The sequence below is a fragment of the Podarcis cretensis genome (genome assembly GCF_951804945.1).
Source record: "Podarcis cretensis genome assembly, chromosome: 10".
Lineage (NCBI taxonomy): Eukaryota > Metazoa > Chordata > Lepidosauria > Squamata > Lacertidae > Podarcis > Podarcis cretensis.
Genome location: NC_137179.1, coordinates 5,503,620 through 5,525,350, shown reverse-complemented (window position 1 = coordinate 5,525,350; position 21,731 = coordinate 5,503,620). Strand labels below are relative to the sequence as shown.

Sequence of the window (21,731 nt, the reverse complement as noted above, 5' to 3'; positions counted from 1 at the left end):
AGCCCAGGCAAATTACCGTATTTTTTGCTCTGTAAGACTCACTTTTTCCCTCCTAAAAAGTAAGGGGAAATGTGTGTGTGTGTCTTATGGAGCGAATGCAGGCTGCGCAGCTATCCCAGAAGCCAGAACAGCAAGAGGGATTGCTGCTTTCACTGCACAGTGATCCCTCTTGCTGTTCTGGCTTCTGAGATTCAGAATATTTTTTTTCTTGTTTTCCTCCTCCAAAAACTAGGTGCGCCTTGTGGTCTGGTGCATCTTATAGAGCGAAAAATACGGAAAACTTGTCGACCCCTGCTGGACAGCATTGAGCTCCTATCCACTTCCAAAGAAAGCTGTGATACTCCCACCAGAATTTTAAAGAAGACAACTTGACAAGGACTACCAATAATATTTCATGTACAGTTGTTTTAAAAAAAAAAAATTTAAAAGCCAGTTGCTCAGGCTAGGTATGACGCTTGGTTTGACGGCTGTTTTGGTATACATTCTACAGGACATTTCCGCAGCCATTTGGAACACAACAGTTAAGACACAGACATGGTTTCCTTTTCCAGCATTCTTTTTAAAAAGGCAAATACTGTCCACAGCAAAATGTCAGGCATTTTGCCTATGCTAAAGAAGAACAGAAATGCAGCGGTGACAACATGGCATTTCCTGCAAATGAAGGAGCAGTTAATAGGAAGGTTTTTGTTTCGGAGGAAGAAGACAGGCCATAGAATGGGGTTTTAAAACAAACCAACTTGCAGGGGGTGGAAGCAAGAACTGGGGGGTGGAAGCCCCCTATCTACGTAAGAAAAACTAGCGGATAATAACAGCTATTGCACAGAGCATGAATTTCCAAATCCTCCTTCACTTACACACTCTCTCATGCACACAAACACACATACACACACTTGCGACAGGAGAAAGAAAAAATAGCATCAGCTTTTTCACAGTTCTCTTTCTCCGTTAACTCCTTCATTGTCAGGCATAACAGAAATGGTACTCGGGCAGCTCTCTATATCCTTTTCCTGCCACCATTCAGGATAAACTCTTGTGCTGAAGCCAGCCAGCCACATGGAAGTAAACCAGTCTTGGACTGGGCAGTTCAATATGAAAAGGCAATAAATGAGACGCGTTTCAGAAAGTCACAACACAAGGCGCCAGCCTTTCCAAACTGTAGCATCTGTAAGAAGACAGATCAGAGAAAGCCAGCTCGCATTTAGGCCTTTTCTTTTTTTAGAGAGGCAGGGGGTGTGGCAAGAGCTACTACGATGGGTTCCCGAGTTAGCAGCCAGCCTTCCCCTTTCGAAACTGCTGCAAGTTATGGCCATCTTACAGAACAGTAACTAGGAGAGACTGTGTCACGCCGTCCGCCTTGCCTTCCTGCGACTACAAAGCATGCAGCAAAAGCGGTACAAATCAGCTGAGCGACAGCGTCTTTCGTTCATGATGTATTTATAGGTATCCATAAATTAAAACCAAAAAAAGCTTGACTTCCATAAACTTTAAAATAAAAATTCACAGAAGAAAAAAAAAAGGCATCTGATGTATATTTGCCGAGTAAGGCTTTGGAGTCGGGCGTCGTCCCATCTCCTAGCAGCAATCCTCCGCAGTGCTCATAAATAGAGAGAGAAAAGGAGAGGGTGAGAGAGAGAGAGGAGAGGGGGAGAAAAGAGAGGGGCGAGAGGAGTCACTTTTTTAAAAGTAGTGTTTGAAGAGCAGGTGCTTTCTCATTTCAAGCGCTCGATGAGTCCCTGTGTGAGTCCAAGGTGCAAAAGCTGCGATCTGGTGAGGTTTGCTAAGTGGGGGAAAAACCCCAGAAGCTTCTCCCAAGAGAGTTCCAAGAGGCTGGGCACTACCAACCACATCTTAAAGAGAGAGCCAGTCCGTTTGTTCCTTTGGATGTCCACCACGCCTCCGTGGACGTACATGCAGCCGGCCTGTGTGGAAACAAGGGGGAAACGGAAGATCACTGCTGGGTTTTCTTTTAAGCAGAATGGCAAGCACCTGGATTGCCTGCGAAGGAGAGATGCCATCCGGCCCCAAACATCGGTGATCAGGCTGAATTCTGTTTGCAACCACAGGTAGCAAGAGGGCAGTGGGTGCTACAAGCCTGCCAGCCAGGTTGCCCGGTGCTTAATGACCTCAAGATCCTCAAAGGCAACTCATTTTGTAACTTGCTCTACGTGGGGCTGCCCCTGAGACTGACCCAGAAACTCCAGCGGGTGCACAATGCCATGGCGAGACTCGTCCTTGCCAGGGATCACATTCACCCGGTGCTTTTCTAGCTGCACTGGCTCCCAATGGAGTACAAGGTCAGGTTTAAGGTGCTGGTTTTAACCTTTAAAGCCCTATACGGCCCAGGACCCTCGTACGGGACCGCCTCTCCTGGTATGTCCCACGGAGGACCTTACGGTCTTCAAACAAAAACATCTTGGAGGTCCTGGGCCACAGGGAGGTTAGGCTGGCCTCAACCAGAGCCAGGGCTTTTTCGGCCGTGGCCCCGATCTGGTGGAACGCTCTGTCCCAAGAGACTAGGACCTTGCGGGACTTGACATCTTTCCGCAGGGCCTGCAAGACAGAGCTGCTCCACCAGGCCTTTGGCCAAGGCACAGTCTGACCCCCTCCTTCGGTAATCCTCACAGAACTCTAGCCCAATGGTTGCCATTGATTTGATTCTGAAATGATTTTAGAATGAATTGGTTTTAGAATGCTGTGTTACTTTTATTGTTGTTAGCTGCTCTGAGCCCGGCTTCAGTTGGGGAGGGCGGGATATAAATAAAATTTTATTATTATTATTTGTTCTGGGCAGCAGCCGGTGGGCCTGACGTGCTTGCAGAGAGCCAAACTGCAGAGAAAGGCCCTTTGCTCCCACCCTCCGCTCCTCTTACTCAGCCTGAATAGCACTGAAGACATGAGGCAGAACAGGGGTGGAGAACCTCCGACCTGCAGGGCATCCAATTTGGCCATTTCCTATCAAGCAAACGCCCACCTTCCCGCCCGTCGGCTGACATTGCTGGTTTAATCCTGCAGTGCCTGAGCGTTTGTGATCCCAGCAGCAGGATTTCATCTCCAGCATCTGAAGGTGGCTGTTCCAGGGCCATTTCCTACCCCCCAATGACGGTCTGGGTTGACAGAACTCCAGTATTTTCAAATACCTCCCTCAGCTGGTTAATTCACTGCCCCCCCCCAGCTTCTTGCTGGCCATTTCTGTGCCACGTAGGACCTTGCAGAGAGGCTGGGTGCTGGCAGCTGCTTACCGGAGTCACAGCAGCACAGTGGAAATAAACTGGCTCTGGCATCACGGCCGGGAGTTTCACCCACTGGAAGGTCTGCAAGCTCAGTTTCCAGATGTCTCCCAAGATCACTTCTCCGTTGTATCCTCCACAGACAAAGACATCTGAATCGAAAAAGGGCGCAGGGCATTAGGCATTGTTTTCCCACCATAAAGGAACACACAAGGAGGGTTTGCTCAGTTCTTCACCTGGTGCAGAGAGAAACTGCCGTTTCCACAACGGTTTCTCTCGCCAGACTTCCTCTGAGATTAATGTGCTCCCCCACCTCCATCTTTTCAAGGAAATACCGTACTTTTCCATCTATAAGACACCACCATGTATAAGACTACCCCTATTTTGGGGGACTCAAAGAAAACGGGGGAAGATGGCACAGAGTTGCTGAGCTTTTTTTTTTTTTTTTTTTTTGCAGAGGATTGCAACAGCAGCAGCAAGAATACTCATTGCGAAGTATTGGAAGACACAAGATCTACCCAACCTGGAGGAGTGGCAGATGAAGGTGATGGAATATATGGAATTAGCGGAAATGACTGGCAGAATCCAAGATCTGGGAGAAGAGTTGGTGGAAGAAGACTGGAAGAAATTTAAAGACTATTTGCAGAAGTATTACAAAATTAATGAATGTTAAAATGATGTTGGATTGAAAACAAGTGGTATTAGCAACAAAGTTAAAAAGAGTATGCAAATAAGTGAAATGATAATTGGGTGAAAACATAGAATTTTGATACGTTAAGATATAGAGTTAAGATAAATAAAAGAGGGTAAGGATTTGCTGATCTGATTTTGTAAATGGGAATACAAAAAGGGAAGGTGTGAGGAGGTCAGGAAAATAAGGATAAGAACCTTATAGTTAGCAAAAGAATAATGGTTGTTTTTCTTCTTTTTTATTTTTACTTTTACTTACTTTTTGTGTTTTGTGTATTTTTCTGCTTTGTGTTTTTTACTTTTCTGTTGTATTTTGTTAAAACTTTAATAAATATCTATTTAAAAAAAAACAAAAATTGCTCGCCCGCACACGTCGCAAAATCTGCCTCCTGTCTGTCCCATCGCCAGCAGAACCTGCCAATCGCCCACTCAACTGCTGGAGCATCAGCCAATCAACACCACCCATTGACGCGGCAACCAATAACACGCACAACAACCACGGCAGCAACCAAGCAAACGCCCACCCTATGCACACTACCCATGTATAAGACGACCCCCACTTTTCAGCATGATTTTTAAAGAAAAAAACATATTCTACATGGAAAAGTACAGTAACTTTTAATCTTGCCTGGGAACCTAGGAATCCTGGGAACCTAGGAATCATCTGAGGCCCTTCTTGATGTGCCCTCTCCCTGAGAAGCAACGCAAGAATGGACCTTTTCTGCGCTGGCTCCCCGTTTGTGGAATGCTCTCCGTAGGCAGTCTCATCTGGCACCTTTATTACATATATTTAGGTGCTAGGAGAGAAAGTTTCTCTTTAACCAGGTGTTTGGCTGAGAAACACCCTGTGGCTTTTAAAATGTGTTTGTGGGAGGCGTTCGTTTTTGTCTGTGATTTATTATGTATCTTGCGTTCTTATTTTGTATTTTTCTGTTGAGAAACGCCCCGGGATCTTCAGATTAAGGGCAGGATACAAATTTTAAAAATAACCCAGTGTATGCAGCGAGGAATGCCCGGGTTCAAGTCTCCACTCAACCATTATAGCCTACCTTATAGGGCTGTTGAGAGGATGAATTGGGTGGGAGGGTTGTAATAGGTATGCTTCCCTGAGCTCTTTGGACTCATGTAATAGTTAAATAACTACCGTATTTTTTGCTCTATAAGACTCACTTTTTCCCTCCTAAAAAGTAAGGGGAAATGTGTGTTCGTCTTATGGAGCGAATGCAGGCTGCGCAGCTATCCCACAAGCCAGAACAGCAGGAGGGATTGCCGCTTTCACTGTGCAGCGATCCTTCTTGCTGTTCTGGCTTCTGAGATTCAGAATATTTTTTTTCTTGTTTTCCTCCTCCAAAAACTAAGTGCGTCTTGTGGTCTGGTGCGTCTTATAGAGCGAAAAAATACGGTAAGTAATAAGCAAAATTCTGAATTTTCCCACATCCACCCACTTCCTTCCTGCCTGCCCACTCACCCTATTTATGGAACACTCTTCCCAGGAATGCCCCTTTGGCACTGCCAGACAAAGAAGTTTTTGTTCTTCCATGCATTTGGGCACCACCAACAATACATTGTAACATTAAATCCATTTTTAACCAAGTTTATGTGATTTTATTATTCTATTTCACTTTGGTTGTAAATGGCACTGGGATACAGTGGATGCTCGGGTTGCGAACATGATCCGTGTGGGATGCACGTTCGCAACCCGCAGCATTCGCAACCTGTGTCTGCGCACGCACGGGTTGTGATTCAGCGCTTCTGTGCATGTGCAAAGTGTGATTTAGAGCTTCTGCGCATGCGTGACAGCTCAAACCCGGAAGTAACCCGTTCCAGTACTTCCATGTTTCGGCAGTCCGCAACTCGAAAAAACGCAACCTCAAGCATCTGTAACATGAGGTACGACTGTACTCTTTCTTCTTCCTTTTTAAAGTGGGAAGTGACATGGACATTTGACAAACCAGAGTCCATTTGGAGGAAGTGGCCCTGGGGTTATGATGTTTCTCCCCTCGAGTCAAACCAGCCTTCCATTTCTCTTGTGACAAGCTTTCCAACAATATGGCTGACCCTTCCACCCTCTGCTGTTAGAATGTTTCTGAACATGCTGAGGCACCGCAGCACCTCAAAGATGGACTGTTGTGTGCATACAGAAGTAGGCTCAAACGCTTCATCCCAGTTGGGATTTCACATGCCACAAAGAGGAGCCTCTGCAGCTGAACGTGCCAAAGTGAGCCAGTGATTCTTACCATTTTTTATCTGTACACAACTGTGACATCTCCTGGCCGCCGGGAAATCTGTGGAACAAAAACCTGAGGGTGAGCGAGTGAAAGACTGTTCAGTAAAGGTGGGTTTCTCATTATTGGGAAGGGGCTGGCCAGCCTGAAAAGGGGCTTAACATGAATTGCAAAGAATTCTTGTGCCTGGCTGCGAAACACTCACACGATCGTCCAATACCAACTGACCTTTAGCCATCCTTCAGTTTAATCCATATGAAGGGGTGAAGTCGAAACAGTGAGGGAGGAAACTGCCTACTCCTAAAGCCTATTTTAGCTTGTGTGTGGATAAAGATGAAAAGCCCAAGAACAAAAAAATAGTGCAGTAGCACCTTAGAGACCAACTAAGTTTGTTCTTGGTATCAGCTTTCGTGTGCATGCACACTTCTTCAGATACACACGAAAGCTTATACCTAGAACAAATTTAATTGGTCTCTTAAGATGCTACTGGACTATTTTTTTATTTTTGATTTCGACTGCGTCAGACCAACATGGCTACCTATCTGAAGCCTAAGAACAGTTTGTGCTCGCTTTACAAGCGCTCTGGAATGCCCATTGAAGAGAGGGTTGTGAGAGCAAACCAATTAAAATGACCAGGGGAAAATAATCTGAACTGAAGTATGTTGAAAGGCCACTTGGCGCGAGGAGCCTTCATATCAAGAAAGGTTACAAAAGCCTAACTATGGGCGTTGATTAGAGCCCAAGTCAAGTGGAATCATTAAATCTGAGCTCTACATGAATACAGTAAACCCACAACGTATGTGCATATAATTTGTGTGCATTTAAGTGCTTGGCTAAATAGATAAACAGGGGACAGGCATCTGGGGAAAAAGTCACTGGCAATCCCACCCACCACAGAACCCACGGTGTTTTGGCTATATGCAATTTTGGTTTTAGGCATGATTTCTGGAACATAGCCCTTCTTGAAAGTTTACTGTACATTTTAAAAAGTGTTTCTGAGATGTCAGATTTCCACAAGGCACCAGAATCCAAAGAGAAATACTGTGGTACATTGGGTTAAGACCTTAATTCGTTCTGGAGGTCCGTTCTTAACCTGAAACTGTTCTTAACCTGAGATACTATTTTAGCTAATGGGGCCTCACGCTGCCGCCACCATGCGATTTCTGTTCTCATCCTGAAGCAAAGTTCTTAACCCAAGGTACTATTTCTGGGTTAGCGGAGTCTGTAACCTGAAGCGCCTGTAACCTGAAGCGCCTGTAACCTGAAGGGTCCGTAACCTGAAGCACCTGTAACCCAAGATACCACTGTATCTAGTTATTAAAAAAATTAATCTGGAACCAGCTACTATACATGAGACCTGATATTATGCAACATTTTTGGTGTATATTTCAGATCAATCTATGGGTTTAGTTTGGATTTTTAACAAAGAGTAAAGTACAAAGATTTTGAGAAGACTGACTTGTTTGCAAACTTCCTTTGAATCTCTCCCTGAGGCCCCCCACCAACATTTTATTTCTGGCTACAAATAGTTTTGTCTTTTCAACCCCTGCCAATATATGCTATTTTTCAAAAGCCTACCTTTTTTCTTATGAGGCTTTGTTGCAATTTCTTCCCAGGTGTTTGTTTCGAGATTGTAGGCATGGATCTGAAGCAACAGAAATAATACAATTATATATATATATATTTTTAATGACAGAAATGGAACAAGGCAAAGGCTGAACTCAAGGCCTCTGCCAGCAAATTCACCCGTCAAGCCCACTCTATCACCCCACAAGAGATTTCCAAGTTAAATAGCTAAGTGCTGGAAATTAGGCAAGAGGCTGACACTTGATTCATGATATCCGGGGGTATGGATTGTTGGGTTTGCAGAAAAATTGCCATGTCATCTGCCTGCTGCCGAAGGGAAACTTGAGCCGTTATACCGTATTTTTCCTTCTATAACATGCAGATTTTTTCTCCTAAAAAGGAAGGAGAAATGTCTGTGCGTGTTATTGAGCGAATGTGTGGTCCCTGGAGCCAAATAGTGCAAGGGGAGGCAAAAAAAAGCAGGCAAAATTCAAATCGCGCGTCTCCTAGAAGGGAAACATGAAAAGAGGAAGCGGCTGCTTTCCGGCATTCTGCCTCAGGGTCTTACTGCCCACCCACCTCTGTTTCCTTGCTGTGTTTGCTCAAACGGAACAAAGAGCAGGGAAAGCCCCTCCCCTCCAGGCAAGCAGAGGGGAAAGCTGAAAACATGCAGGAGGGAGGGAGGGAGGGAGAGAGAGAGGGGGGGGAGCTGGCTGGCTTGGGTGGGTAGGTGAGGGAAAACTTTTGCCTTCCTTTCCTCCCTATACCCCTCTCCTGCATTCTTAGCCAGCTGCTTCTCTGCACACCCCTCTCCTGCTCCTTGTCCCTTCTGTGTTTTTCCTTCCCTCCCCACTTAAAATGTGGTTAAAAAGCATGGATCCACATGGATCCTCAGGATCTTTGCATTGGGTCAGCCCAAATTCACCATCAGATCACATAGCATGTCCATGGCTACAGCCTGCCCCCCCCAAAATCACGCACCCACTGTTGCCTGGGGCTGCAGTGGTGCAAAAATGTGGTTAAAAAGCATGGATCCACATGGATCCTCAGGCTCTTTGCATTGGGTCAGCCCAAATTCACCATCAGATCACATAGCATGTCCATGGTTACAGCCTGCCCCCCAAAAACCACGCACCCACTGTTGCCTGGGGCTGCAGTGGTGCAAAAATGTGGTTAAAAAGCATGGATCCACATGGATCCTCAGGCTCTTTGCATTGGGTCAGCCCAAATTCACCATCAGATCACATAGCATGTCCATGGTTACAGCCTGCCCCCCAAAAACCACGCACCCACTGTTGCCTGGGGCTGCAATGGTGCAAAAATGTGGTTACAAAGCATGGATCCACAGGGATTCTCAGGATTTTTGCATTGGGTCAGCCCAAATTCACCATCAGATCACATGTCTGTGGCCACAGCATAAAGCACAAAAATGATACATCCACTGTTTCATTCAGAATGTTTTTTCCCTTGTTTTCCTCCTCTAAAAGCGATGTGCGTGTTATGGTCAGGTGCGTGTTATAGAGCGAAAAATACGGTAATTCTGTGCGCCTTGGCAACCTGTCAAATGGCTCTTACTGTCAGAAAGTTCTTCCTGGTGTTTTAAGTCAAAATCTGATTTCTTGTAACTTCAGTAATAATAATAATAATAATTTTATTTATACCCTGCCCTTCCCGGTTCAAAAACCGGGCTCAGGGCAGCTAACAACAAATTTAAAACACTTAATTATAAAGCAGCATAAAATACAGTATAAAAACATGAATAACAATAAAATTCAAAATTCAAAATTCAATTTAGGGGAAATAAGCATTAAATAATCCCCAGGGCTAGCTGGCTGAATTGGTCCTACTTGGGCCAGCGAGGAGACCAGGGGAGAATTAGCTGTGGGGTCTCAGAGCGGATGATCTTGATATAAGAGGAGGGGGAGGGAAGAGAAGGGAAATAGAAGATCAGGCTGAATTCAAATTAAAGGCCAGGCGGAATAGCTCTGTCTTACAGGCCCGGCGGAAGGAGGTTAAATCCTGAAGGGCCCTAGTCTCTTGGAACAGAGCATTCCACCAGGTCGGAGCCATTACTGAAAAGGCCCTGGCAATGGTGGAGGATAGTCTGATTTCCTTAGGGCCCGGGACCTCTAAACCATGGTTATTCACTGACCTTTTCTGCGGGGCATACCAGGAGAGGCAGTCCCGTAGATACGAGGGCCCTAAGCCACAAAGGGCTTTAAAGGTCAAGCACCTTGAAATCTTTCCGCAGGGCCTGCAAGACAGAGCTACACAGTCCGACCCCCTCCTTCTGTAAACCTCATAGAACTCTAGCCCAGTGGTTGCCATTAATTTGATTCTGAATTGATTCTAGAATTAATTGATTTCAATTAATTGATTGTGATTTTATGTAAGCTGTGTTAATTTTATTGTTGTTAGCTGCTCTGAGCCCGGCTTCGGCTGGGGAGGGCAGGATATAATTTTTTAAAATATTATTATTATGTCAATTAACTCAACAGGAACTGTGCAAAAGTGTGGCTATGTATGTCAAAGGGGGCTTGCACAGGATAAATTCATCCCAGGTTGTGCCCTATTAGAGATACAGGTGAAACATACTGGGATTCCTCGTATGCAAATCTTTGCAAATTTTGTCTTCAGGGCACTCTGGTGGATGTTCCCCCTTGCAAGAGCAATGTTCTGAGATGGAAAAAAGGGTGACCTGCCACACAATCAATCAGAGCAGTGACTGGAACCCAGTTCTCCCAAACCAAACCCAATTCCATTCACTAGATCACTCACCAATCTGCATTATGTGCCAAATACTCAAGACCTCAACATTCTGCTATTAAAATTCACCAGCTCTGGTCATGGGCTTACTTTCTGATCTCACTAGCGAGAAATCAAACTAATAAAAAGTATTTTGGTGGTTGATCCTATTACCTTGTCCAAGGAATAGGCTGTCCAAGAAGTTCCCCCTCCTAAGATGTAAATCCTCTGCCCGTCATGTGCAATTTCATGTCTGTATCTGGAAAGACAAAGTCAAAATTATTTGTGGCTTCATCTCCCTGCTCATCTATATGGGTGTGTGTGTGTGTGTGTGTATGCATGCACAAGTTTCTAGCCCCTGTGGTGCATTCAGTTTTCTCAGTCTGTCAGCCAAGAATGCCATGCTATATATGAATAAGAATAAGAATAAAAAAATAAAATATTATTTATACCCCGCCCTTCTGGCCGGGCCTCCCCAGCCACTCTGGGCGGCTTCCAACCAAATATTAAAATACAATAATACATCAAACATTAAAAGCTTCCCTAAACAGGGCTGCCTTCAGATGTCTGCTAAAACTCTGGTAGTTGTTGTTCTCTTTGACATCTGGTGGAGGGCGTTCCACAGAGCGGGTGCCACCACTGAGAAGGCCTTCTGCCTGGTTCCCTGTATAACTTGGCTTCTCGCAGTGAGGGAACCGCCAGAAGGCCCTCAGTGCTGGACCTCAGTGTCTGGGTAGAACGATGGGGGTGGAGACGCTCCTTCAGATATACTCGACCGAGGCCATTTAGGGCTTTAAAGGTCAGCACCAACACTTTGAATTGTGCTAAGAAATGTACTGGGAGCCAATGTAGGTCTTTCAAGACCGGTGTTATGCGGTCCCAGTCACCAGTCTAGCTGCCGCATTCTGGATTAGTTGTAGTTTCTGGGTCACCTTCAAAGGTAGCCCCACATAGAGTGCATGGCAGTAGTCCAAGCGGGAGTTAACCAGAGCATGCACCACTCTGGTGAGGCAGTCCGTCAAACATGCTAGTATTTTCATAGCAAATGTTTCCAAATTTAGACATCCCAACTAAACCACACAAAACCTACCAACATCTGGAGGGCAGGGGGAGGTGGCTGAAGAGACAGCCAATTTTTTTTGAATTGGAATTGACATTTTAATAAGAACGTCTATCGTGAGACTATCATTTTGAATGAGGAAGACTTGAGGCTGGTCACCTTGCAGCCAGTTTTACGCAGCAGGCGCCACTGAGCAAGAGGCCAAGCTCACCTTTCCTCCGGCATGTCACAGTGCATGTTGTTTGGCTTCAGCTGGGTCCACTCCCTGGTGTTCAGGTCCAGCTTGTGCAGGTCGGTGCTGTAAATGTATCCTGTCGTGCCTCCGAATACGTACAAGGAGCCATTTATGATCGCCATCGCCTGGTAAGGGAGAAGAGGGAAGAGCTGCAGGGGAACTGAAGGGGCACCATAGGAAGGCAGCCGAAAGGCAGGGATCCTCTGAAGAGCATCCGTCTCCCCCTTCCCTGGATCCCCTTTGTCACACCACTTTCAAGGGAGCAGAGCCAGGAGTGACAGTATGCCACAGACAGCACTTGGTATTGCCAGGGCAATTAAATCTGCCTGTAAGTCTGATCTCATTTCCGTGAACTGATTTGAGCTTATGGTTGAAATGTGGTACTGAAACACTGCAATGTGTACAGACACAGGGTGGGGTAAAGGAACAGCCTCTAGCCTTGGATGTATGGAAGATGGTTGTGGTACCTAAAATTGAAAAGCACTCTGTACAGCGGACGCTCAGGTTGCGAACATGATCCGTGCGCACAACCTGCAGCATCCGCAACCCACAGCGGCACGTCTGCGCATGTGCAAAGTGCAATTTAGTGCTTCTGCGCATGCGCAACCGCCGAAACCCGAAAGTAACCCATTCTGGTACTTCTGGGTTTCGGCAGTCCGTAACCCGAAAAAACACAATCTGAAGCGTCTGTAACCTGAGGTATGATTGTACATGCTCCAGCATATTCTATTTTTCTCTTTTATAGGGCTAAGCCATCAAAACCTTGGGCTCAAAGGTGCTTCAGTATACTTCAGGCTCAGGAACTTGAGAACTGCTCCCCATTTTTAGACCCGATGAGATAAGTGAGACCTGAATTAAGAGCACAGGCCTCTCAGGAATATGGAACCACTCTCTGTCCTTCAAGAGTCTAATAATAATAATAATAATAATAATAATAATAATAATATTTACAACCTGACCATCTGAATAGGGTTGCCCCAGCCACTCTGGGTGCCTCCCAACAAAATATTAAAAACACAGTAAAACATCAACCATTAAAAACTTCCCTGTATAATAGAATAGGGGCTGCAGTGGATGACACACCCTCCCCCGTACCTGTCCATAGATGCGGTTGGGCTTCTTCCCTCGACAGTTGAAGAGGGCCCAGCGCTTGTACTTGACATTGCAGACATGGACGTCATTGCCATTGCTCTCGCCAAAGGGGATCCCGGTGCCGCCAAAGACCAAGAGGTTATTCCCATGCAACACAACTGGCAGAAAACAAGAATGCAGAACAAAACCTTTGACATGCAGATTTGCTAGCCCTCAACTGCACCTTGGAACAATTGTCTTCTCTGCTGAGCTGTTCACCAGTAACCAAAAGTATAGTGAAGGGTCCTGTGGCCAGCATGACTAAGCCGCTTCTGGAGAACCAGAGCAGCGCACGGAAATGCCGGAGTGGTACCTATTTATCTACTTGCACTTTGATGTGCTTTCAAACTGCTAGGTTGGCAGGAGCAGGGACTGAGCAACAGGAGCTCACCCCGTTGTGGGGATTCGAACCGCTGACTTTCTGATTGGCAAGTCCTAGGCTCAGTGGCTTAACCCACAGCGCCACTCGCATTAGCACTGAGTAAATGGGGCCTGTGCAGTAGAGCGTGAGCAGCAGACGGGTTCATGTGCAAGCAGTATGAATGGGCATGCAAATGAACAGACAAAGTATACTAAAGGAACCCGAGCAACTCATATTGCTTTTCAGTCAAGCACTCACACAGCAGCAAAAGGCAGTAAAAGTCGCTGACACTTCCCTGCAGACCTGAATTTCACAACAGAAAGTGGACTGCACTAATGGAAAAAACCTTGCCTGCAGAGCTGTGGATGAATCATGCAAAGTACATCCACCATGAAGACTTTCCGGGGGGGGGGGGGGGAGAGAAGTAAAGAGAAAGGACAGAGCTCCAGCATTCAGCATCCCCAGCGTCCCAAGCTGTAGCAGTTCCAAAAGAAAAGGGAAGCGAGAAAGCCCTGCAAAAACCAACCCCATGGCCACTGCTGGGGTGAGGGTGGCGGTAGTGCCACACCTCTTAAGACTCTTGGTAGCCACAACTATGTAACATGAATTTATCCACAGTGCAGATCCGGCCAGCAACAATACGAAGCCAAGTCCTTCTTGGCATCTAAGCCTGGACTTTTATAAGACCCTATTTTAAGTACAGGAGTTACAAAACGGATCTCAAATTAGCTCACTCTAATCTTACTCAATTACTGCCCTTATACAGATGGGACAGCTGATTACAGTGGTGCCCCGCAAAACGAATGCCTCGCAAGACGAAAAACTCGCTAGACGAAAGAGTTTTCCGTCTTTTGAGATGCTTCGCAAGACAAATTTCCCTATGGGCTTGCTTCACAACACAAAACGTCTTGCGAGTTCTTGCGGGTTTTTTCCCTTCCCCCCCCCCTTTTTCTAAGCTGCTAAGCCGCTAATAGCCGTGCTTCGCAAGACGAAAAAACCACAAGACGAAGAGACTCGCGGAACGGATTAATTTCGTCTTGCGAGGCACCACTGTATTATTAAATTTCTATACCACCCTTTCAGGGCAGTTCACAACAAGAATGCTATTAAGGCGAGGAGTTACATTTATGCTTTACTGCCGCAATAATTCATTCTCCTCCACTCACGTGACATAGATGCTAACTCTCGAGGCATGTAACCCTCTGTGCCCATTTGATGCCAGGTGCCGGTAGCAAAGTTGTATCGCCAAAGCTCCCTGAAGAGTGGGTAGTCTTCATTCTCTGGCCCTCCGGACTCGTCATAGTCAGGATTGTATCCTCCGAACACGTACAAGTTGGCATTGTCTGCCACACAACGGTGGCCGCTTCTGGCTGGTGGGACTCTGTGGCCTAAAGCAGAGAGACAAAAGATTTTCATGAACTAAGGCGGGACAGAATATATTTTGCAAAGCTGGGTGAAGCAGCATAGAAAGATGGCAAAGGAGGGAGAGAGGTGGGCATCACAATGGATAAAGTCTCAGCACCAAGAAAGGAAGTTGCTCCAGTTCCATCCTGGACAAATTCCCGCGAACCCGTTTTCATTGGCGGGCATGGGAGCAGGTAAGTCATGAAAGTTTGGGTAAAAAGCTACAAGCTACTACCGAGAAGGCCCTCTGCCTGGTTCCCTGTAACTTGGCTTCTCACAATGAGGGAACAGCCAGAAGGCCCTCGGCGCTGGACCACAGTTTCCAGGTAGAACGATGGGGGTGGAGACGCTCCTTCAGGTATACTGGACCGAGGCCGTTTAGGGCTTTAAAGGTCAGCACCAATTGTGCTCGGAAACATACTGGGAGCCAATTAAGGTTGTTTATGGTGTGACTGTGCTCTTAGATAGCCAGTACAGGTGATAACTGTTTCCAGGAAGGAGCGCTTTTGCACATCTTAAACTAACGCGCCAACTGCAACCAAACCTAGAGAGAGCAGATCCAGCTGTGGTTATGCATGCCCTTGTTACACCTGGAGTTGCATTACGGTAACAAGCCTTGCATCAGACTCTCTTTGAAGGATATAACAGGACTCTAAGTGTGTTCAGTTGATGCAGCAAGAAGGAGTCAAGAGTTCTGACAGGCAACAAGTTCCTGAAGTGTGTTGCTCCACTATCATACCACCTGAACTAATTTTCTGATTTCTTTCCAGACCCAACCCAAAGTGCTGAGTACCATTTTTAAAGCACTGTGTGGCTTGGAACTCTGATACTTAAAAGACTGTCCCCTGGTTGGTGGTGGCACATGAGGGGAAAATATTCTCTGTGGCACACACACATTATGGGACTTCCTATTCTGGCTGTGTTTCAACAGCACCTGAAAAACTGGCGGTATCAGCACGCTGGTCAATGTCCAACTTTCTTTACGTTTCCCCTCTTATATACTGCACCTGATTCTTTTAAAAGTTTTAGTTGCGCTTTTGACAGTTAATGTAAGCAGGAAACAGGAAGTATAAAAACAATTAATAACCGAAAGTGCAACTATATGCATTATTGGGGTAAATACCAGTGAGCACCATGGGATTTATATCCAATAAGCACGCAAGGGATCAAGCAGCACGTTTCCAATGTAATGAACTTGGCACTGTTTTATGGGGTGGAATTAGTCACGAACGACGGGAAAGGTGCCAAAAGCTTGTGTGGCATACTGGCTAAAGCTATGAGTCAGGAAAGCATTGGAAGACACAAGACCTACCCACCTTGGAAGAATGGCAGATGCAAGTAATGGACTACACGGAATTGGCGGAAATGACTGGCAGAATCCGAGACCAGGGAGAAGAGTTGGTGGAAGAAGATTGGAAGAAATTTAAAATCTAGCTACAGAAACACTGTAAAATTATTGAATGTTAATGACGTTGGAATGAAACGAAGTGGTTCTAGTAATAAGGTAAAACAAAAATATGCAAGAATGGATTGATATTAGACGAAAATTTGAAGTTATAATATGTGAGGATAAGCAATTAAGGGTAAACTAAGAGGGTATGAATTTGCTGAACAAATTTTTAAATGGAATACAAAAAAGGGAGGTGTGAGGAAGTCATGAAAATAAGTAAATGAGTGGTAAGATATTAGAAAGAGGGATTTTCATTTTTTCTTTTTTCTCTTTATGTTAAATTTTGGTTTTTGTATTTTTTGTGTGTTTTTCGTTTACTGTTTTGTAACCCTTTTCTTGTTAAAAATTTAATAAATATTATTTAAAAAAATAAATAAAGCTATGAGTCAGGAAGTCCTGGTCTCACCTGTCAGGAACTCATTAGGGGGCCTTAAGCAAGCTGCTTGACCTCTCCCTTCACCCTACACCAGCAAACCGCAGAAGCAACAACGCCAGGCTACCTTGCTGTTCAGGTTCGGCCAAGGTGCTGTACACAAGTTGCAACGTACTGTACAGTGGTACCTTGATTCTCAAATTTAATCCGTTCCTGAAGTCCGTTCCAAAACCAAAGCGTTCCAAAACCATAGAAAGTAATGCAAAATGCAACACGTTTGACTTCCGAAAAACGTTCACAAACTGGAACACTTACTTCCGGGTTTGCAGTGTTTGGGTTCCAAGTTGTTTGAGTACCAAGGCTTTTGAGAGCCAAGGTGCCACTGTATACACACACACACACACACAGCTCACCCCAAGGCAGTGACTGCAGCATCAGACGACCTTGCAGGGCTGCTGTTCAGGATTTACACATGGGGCTCCCTACATTGTGCACGCGCAGGGCGAATGTCACCTGAGGAGGCTCCCCAAACACCCCTCCGTAAAGCCCTTATAAGCAGATCAGACCAACGTCACCCCAGTGAGCTGCTTCCAATGGCGGTCAGCCAGAAGCCCCCAATCAAGCACAAGACATTCAGATTCAGCATATTTGGGGAAAGCGCAAAATATGGTCTGAAGCTCAACATCAAAAAAACTAAGATCATGGCCACTGGGCCCATCAGCTCCTTGCAAATAGAAGGGGAAGAAATGGAGGCAATGAGAGATTTTACTTTCTTGGACTCCATGATCACTGCAGATGGTGACAGCAGTCATGAAATTAAAAGACGCCTGCTTCTTGGGAGAAAAGCAATGACAAACCTAGACAGCATCTTAAAAAGCAGAGACATCACCTTGCCAACAAAGGTCCGTATAGTTAAAGCTATGGTTTTCCCAGTAGTGATGTATGGAAGTGAGAGCTGGACCATAAAGAAGGCTGATCGCCGAAGAATGGATGCTTCTGAATTCTGGTGCTGGAGGAGACTCTTGAGAGTCCCATGGACTGCAAGAAGATCAAACCTCTCCATTCTGAAGGAAATCAGCCCTGAGTGCTCACTGGAAGGACAGATCCTGAAGCTGAGGCTCCAGTACTTTGGCCACCTCATGAGAAGAGAAGACTCCCTGGAAAAGACCCGGATGCTGGGAAAGATGGAGGGCACAAGGAGAAGGGGACGACAGAGGACGAGATGGTTGGACAGTGTTCTCGAAGCTACCAGCATGAGTTTGACCAAACTGCGGGAGGCAGTGGAAGACAGGAGGGCCTGGCATGCTCTGGTCCAGGGGGTCACGAAGAGGCGGACACGACTAAACAACCACCATTCGTGGTGGGCAGCGGGGCTCTGGCTCTGGCAGCGGGGCTCTGGCTCTGGCTCTGGCGGCGGCGCAGGCGCAGACGCTCCCTCCCTCCCCCCCCCCCCACTCACCGCCACGGCCCGGGCCCGGCGGGAGCCTGACGAAGCGGTTGAGGAGCCCCCCGCGCGGAGCTTGAGCCGCGGGCCCGTTCCCGCCGCCGGCGCCGCGCTGCCGGTTGCCGTCCCAGCCCTCTCCGTTCCCCGCCGACATCTTGGCCCTCCTTCCTCTTCTCGGCTCCCTCACAGTCGCCCAAACGGAGCGCGACGTGAGGGGCTGGAGGAGGGGGGGGGGCAAACAAGAGTTTCCCGCTGCCACAGCCAATAAGCGCCGGCCTTGCACAGCGCCGGCCAATCGGAGGCGCGGTTGTTGGAGAAGAGGCTAGTGCGTCCCTGCGCGAGGAGTGGGAGGGGGAAACCAGGAGTTTCCGGCTGCCATAGCCAATAGGCGCCGGCTTTGCACAGCGCCGGCCAATCGGAGCGCCACGTGAGGGGCTGGAGGAGGGACTTGTGCCTGCCTGCGCGAGGAGCGGTGGGGGGGAACAAGAGTTTTCCCGCGACCACAGCCAATAGGCGCCGGACTTGCACAGCGCCGGCCAATTGGAGGCGCGGTTGTTGGGTCGGCTTGGAGGAGGAGAGGCGAAAGGTGTGGGCGACGTCGTCATGGAAAGGAGGGGGAGGCGGAGGTAGCCAGGCCAGAGCAATCGCTCGCAAGATTAAGGCCTTTCTGCACAAAACGGGGAAGAGACGGGGGAGGCAAGAGCAATCGAAATAGGAAATAGCGGATCGACAGGCTGAAGAGACGGTGGTTCTTCGCCAGGAACCTTGGGAGTTGTAGTTCCGCGAGGGGGGTCGCCCTCCCAGGAGTTCTGAGGAGGCCGTGACAGTTTTAAGGGCTGCAGATGAGATACAAAATGAATGTTGTTAATAATAATAATAATAATAATAATAATAATAATAATAGTAATAGTAATAATAATAATACATATAAAACACAACAAAGCATCAAACATTAAAAAAACCAAGATATCCTATGCAAGCAACATATAAACCAATAAATCAGTGAAAAGCAGTTACAAGAGCAACAATAAATAGTTTATAGTTATACCCACATCAAGATGATGGATTGTTCAGAACTAGCTGACCTAACTAGAAGAGTCTGCAACCAGAAGGAACAGGAGTATCAGGAAGAGTGGATTAAATTTAATGATTACTTAGTTAAATATGTTATGTTATTTAACTGAAAACAGCTTGCAGATACTTAATTGGCTTAGGATTTTATTTATGTTATGGGATGAATTAATATGTTTAATTTCATAATGTCAAGATCTAAGGATGTTAATGTTTAAGTTAAATTTTATGAGAACTGTGATTTGGAAAACCGTTAAAAGGACATGCAATGAAATTCAACCAAGGGGAAATTCAACCAAGGGGAAGTCACTTAACAATGTTAATAAGTGTAATTTTCAATAAGGCTATGATTTATGTTTGTTTGTCTTATGTGTTCGTTTCTTTATAATGTTGTGAAAACTAATGAAAAAAATTTGGGGGGAAAATATTGTAATATCCAAATCAAAGTAACTGCCAACCCCAACTGAACATTTAACCGACAAAAATGAAACAAGAGGAACCAAAATAAGGGAGGGAAAAGACTGCTGTACTTCTAGCGTTAGTAACTACTTGCATCTTGCCTTTCCTTCGAGGAAATAAAGGCAGCAATACGCGGGTCTCCTCTCCACCGCCGTTTTGGCCTCACAACAACCCTGTGAGGTAGGCTAGGCTGGCTGGACAGGCTCAAGCTCAGCCAATGAAACTCATGGCCAAGTGGCGACTTGAAGCTGGGAGCCCCCTGCTTAGCTTAACACTCTAACCACTATGCCACACTGCCTTGCAGCACAGAAAGGTGCCTTTTCTGACAGTAAGAGCTGTCCGACAGTGGAACGGTCTCCCTCTGGAGGTGGTGGACTCTCCTTCCTTGGAGGTTTTTAAGCAGAGGTTTAGCCTTCCAACTCTACGATTCTCTGATGGGCTACGCTGGGACTGATGGGAGTTGGAGTCCATCAGCATCTAAAGGGCTGCAGGGTCCCTGTGTCCCATTTAGAATGTTGTATCATTTTACTAAGGGACGCAGGTGGCGCTGTGGGTTAAAGCCTCAGCGCCTAGGACTTGCCGATCGAAAGGTCGGCGGTTCGAATCCCTGTGGCGGGGTGCGCTCCCGCTGCTCGGTCCCAGCGCCTGCCAACCTAGCAGTTCGAAAGCACCTCCGGGTGCAAGTAGATAAATAGGGACCGCTTACCAGCGGGAAGGTAAACGGCGTTTCCGTGTGCGGCTCTGGCTCGCCAGAGCAGCGATGTCACGCTGGCCACGTGACCCGGAAGTGTCTCCGGACAGCGCTGGCCCCTGGCCTCTTAAGTGAGATGGGCGCACAACCCCAGAGTCTGTCAAGACTGGCCCATACGGGCAGGGGTACCTTTACCTTTACCTTTTATCATTTTACTGTTGTTAGCCGCTCCGAGCCCGGCTTCGGCTGGGGAGGGCGGGATATAAAGAAAATATTTTGATTACTAAAGGTAAAGGGACCCCTGTCCATTAGGTCCAGTCGTGGCTGACTCTGGGGTTGCGGCGCTCATCTCGCTTTATTGGCCGAGGGAGCCGGTGTACAGCTTTTGGGTCATGTGGCCAGCAGGACTAAGCCGCTTCCGGCGAACCAGAGCACTGCATGGAAATGCCGTTTACCTTCCCGCTGGAGTGGTTCCTATTTATCTACTTGCACTTTGATGTGCTTTCGAACTGCTGGGTGGGCAGGAGTTGGGACTGAGCAACGGGAGCTCACCCCGTCACAGGGATTCGAACCGCCGCCCTTCTGATCAGCAAGTCCTAGGCTCTGTGGTTTAACCCACAGCGCCACCCGTGTCCCCATTTTTTAAAAAATATTATTATTAAAACCCGTTTTTTTGTCCCACTGCGCTTTCTCGGCAGAGGGTGGCTGCTAACCAGGGGAGAAGACGATTGCTTCCGTCCTTTGCTTGGCCGTTCCACTCCCTCGAGACCAGCCTTGTGCAGAAGTCCCAGCAAAGGAAGAATGGATGCAAAAACTTATGGAATACAGTATGCAGAAATGACGAAATGTCCCGGAAGAATGAGAAATCAAGATAGCAAACTTTTTATAAAAGGATGGAAATGGTTTATTGAGTAATTGTAAGCAGATAAAAACCATTACCAGGATTATTGTAATAACCTGCAGTTTTATAAGAGTAAGGTAAAGGTAAAGGTACCCCTGCCCGTACGGGCCAGTCTTGCCAGACTCTGGGGTTGTGCGCCCATCTCACTTAAGAGGCCAGGGGCCAGCGCTGTCCGGAGACACTTCCGGGTCACGTGGCCAGCGTGACATCGCTGCTCTGGCGAGCCAGAGCCGCACACGGAAACGCCGTTTACCTTCCCGCTGGTAAGCGGTCCCTATTTATCTACTTGCACCCGGAGGTGCTTTCGAACTGCTAGGTTGGCAGGCGCTGGGACCGAGCAGCGGGAGCGCACCCCGCCGCGGGGATTCGAACCGCCGACCTTTCGATCGGCAAGCCCTAGGCGCTGAGGCTTTAACCCACAGCGCCACCTGTGTCCCTTCCTTGATAAGAGTAGATAATTTAATTTATTACGGTCAAGGACCAGCTTGCATAACACAATAAAAACAGCATTCATAAGAGTATATATTTAAAGTAGATGAATAAATGAGCAAGCTAAGTTCATTTGGATATGCGGAAGATATTAAAAATAAATTTAAGGAACCGCAGAAAAGAGGGGGAAGGAAGTTCGAATTTTTGAAATGTTAAAATGATTGCTTGGACTACTGCAATGCGCTCTACGTGGGGCTACCTTTGAAGGT

At 46.8% G+C, this 21,731-nt stretch overlaps 1 protein-coding gene across 1 annotated transcript; it reads right to left on the bottom strand.

Annotated features, from left to right (window-relative positions):
• Positions 1-1,417: 1,417 nt before the first annotated feature.
• On the bottom strand, positions 1,418-18,123 carry KLHDC10 (kelch domain containing 10). Its single transcript, XM_079992896.1, has 9 exons — positions 17,927-18,123; positions 14,407-14,628; positions 12,844-12,998; positions 11,725-11,873; positions 10,628-10,712; positions 7,721-7,787; positions 6,155-6,202; positions 3,240-3,379; positions 1,418-1,919 (listed from the first exon to the last, which is right to left on the bottom strand). The coding sequence occupies exons 1-9, from the start codon at positions 18,063-18,065 to the stop codon at positions 1,710-1,712; spliced, it is 1,215 nt and encodes a 404-aa protein (XP_079849022.1). The 5' UTR covers positions 18,066-18,123; the 3' UTR covers positions 1,418-1,709.
• Between the last annotated feature and the right edge of the window lie 3,608 nt (positions 18,124-21,731).

Bases quoted from the DNA above. Each gene is read 5' to 3' on its own strand.
- KLHDC10 (XM_079992896.1), bottom strand. From the start codon at position 18,065: ATGTCGGCGGGGAACGGAGAGGGCTGGGACGGCAACCGGCAGCGCGGC. The intron at 14,629-17,926 runs GTGAGTGGGGGG...TCTCTGCTTTAG, and splicing joins GCCGGGCCCGGGCCGTGGCG to GCCACAGAGTCCCACCAGCC. The intron at 1,920-3,239 runs GTAAGCAGCTGC...GTTTCCACACAG, and splicing joins ACTGTGCTGCTGTGACTCCG to GCCGGCTGCATGTACGTCCA.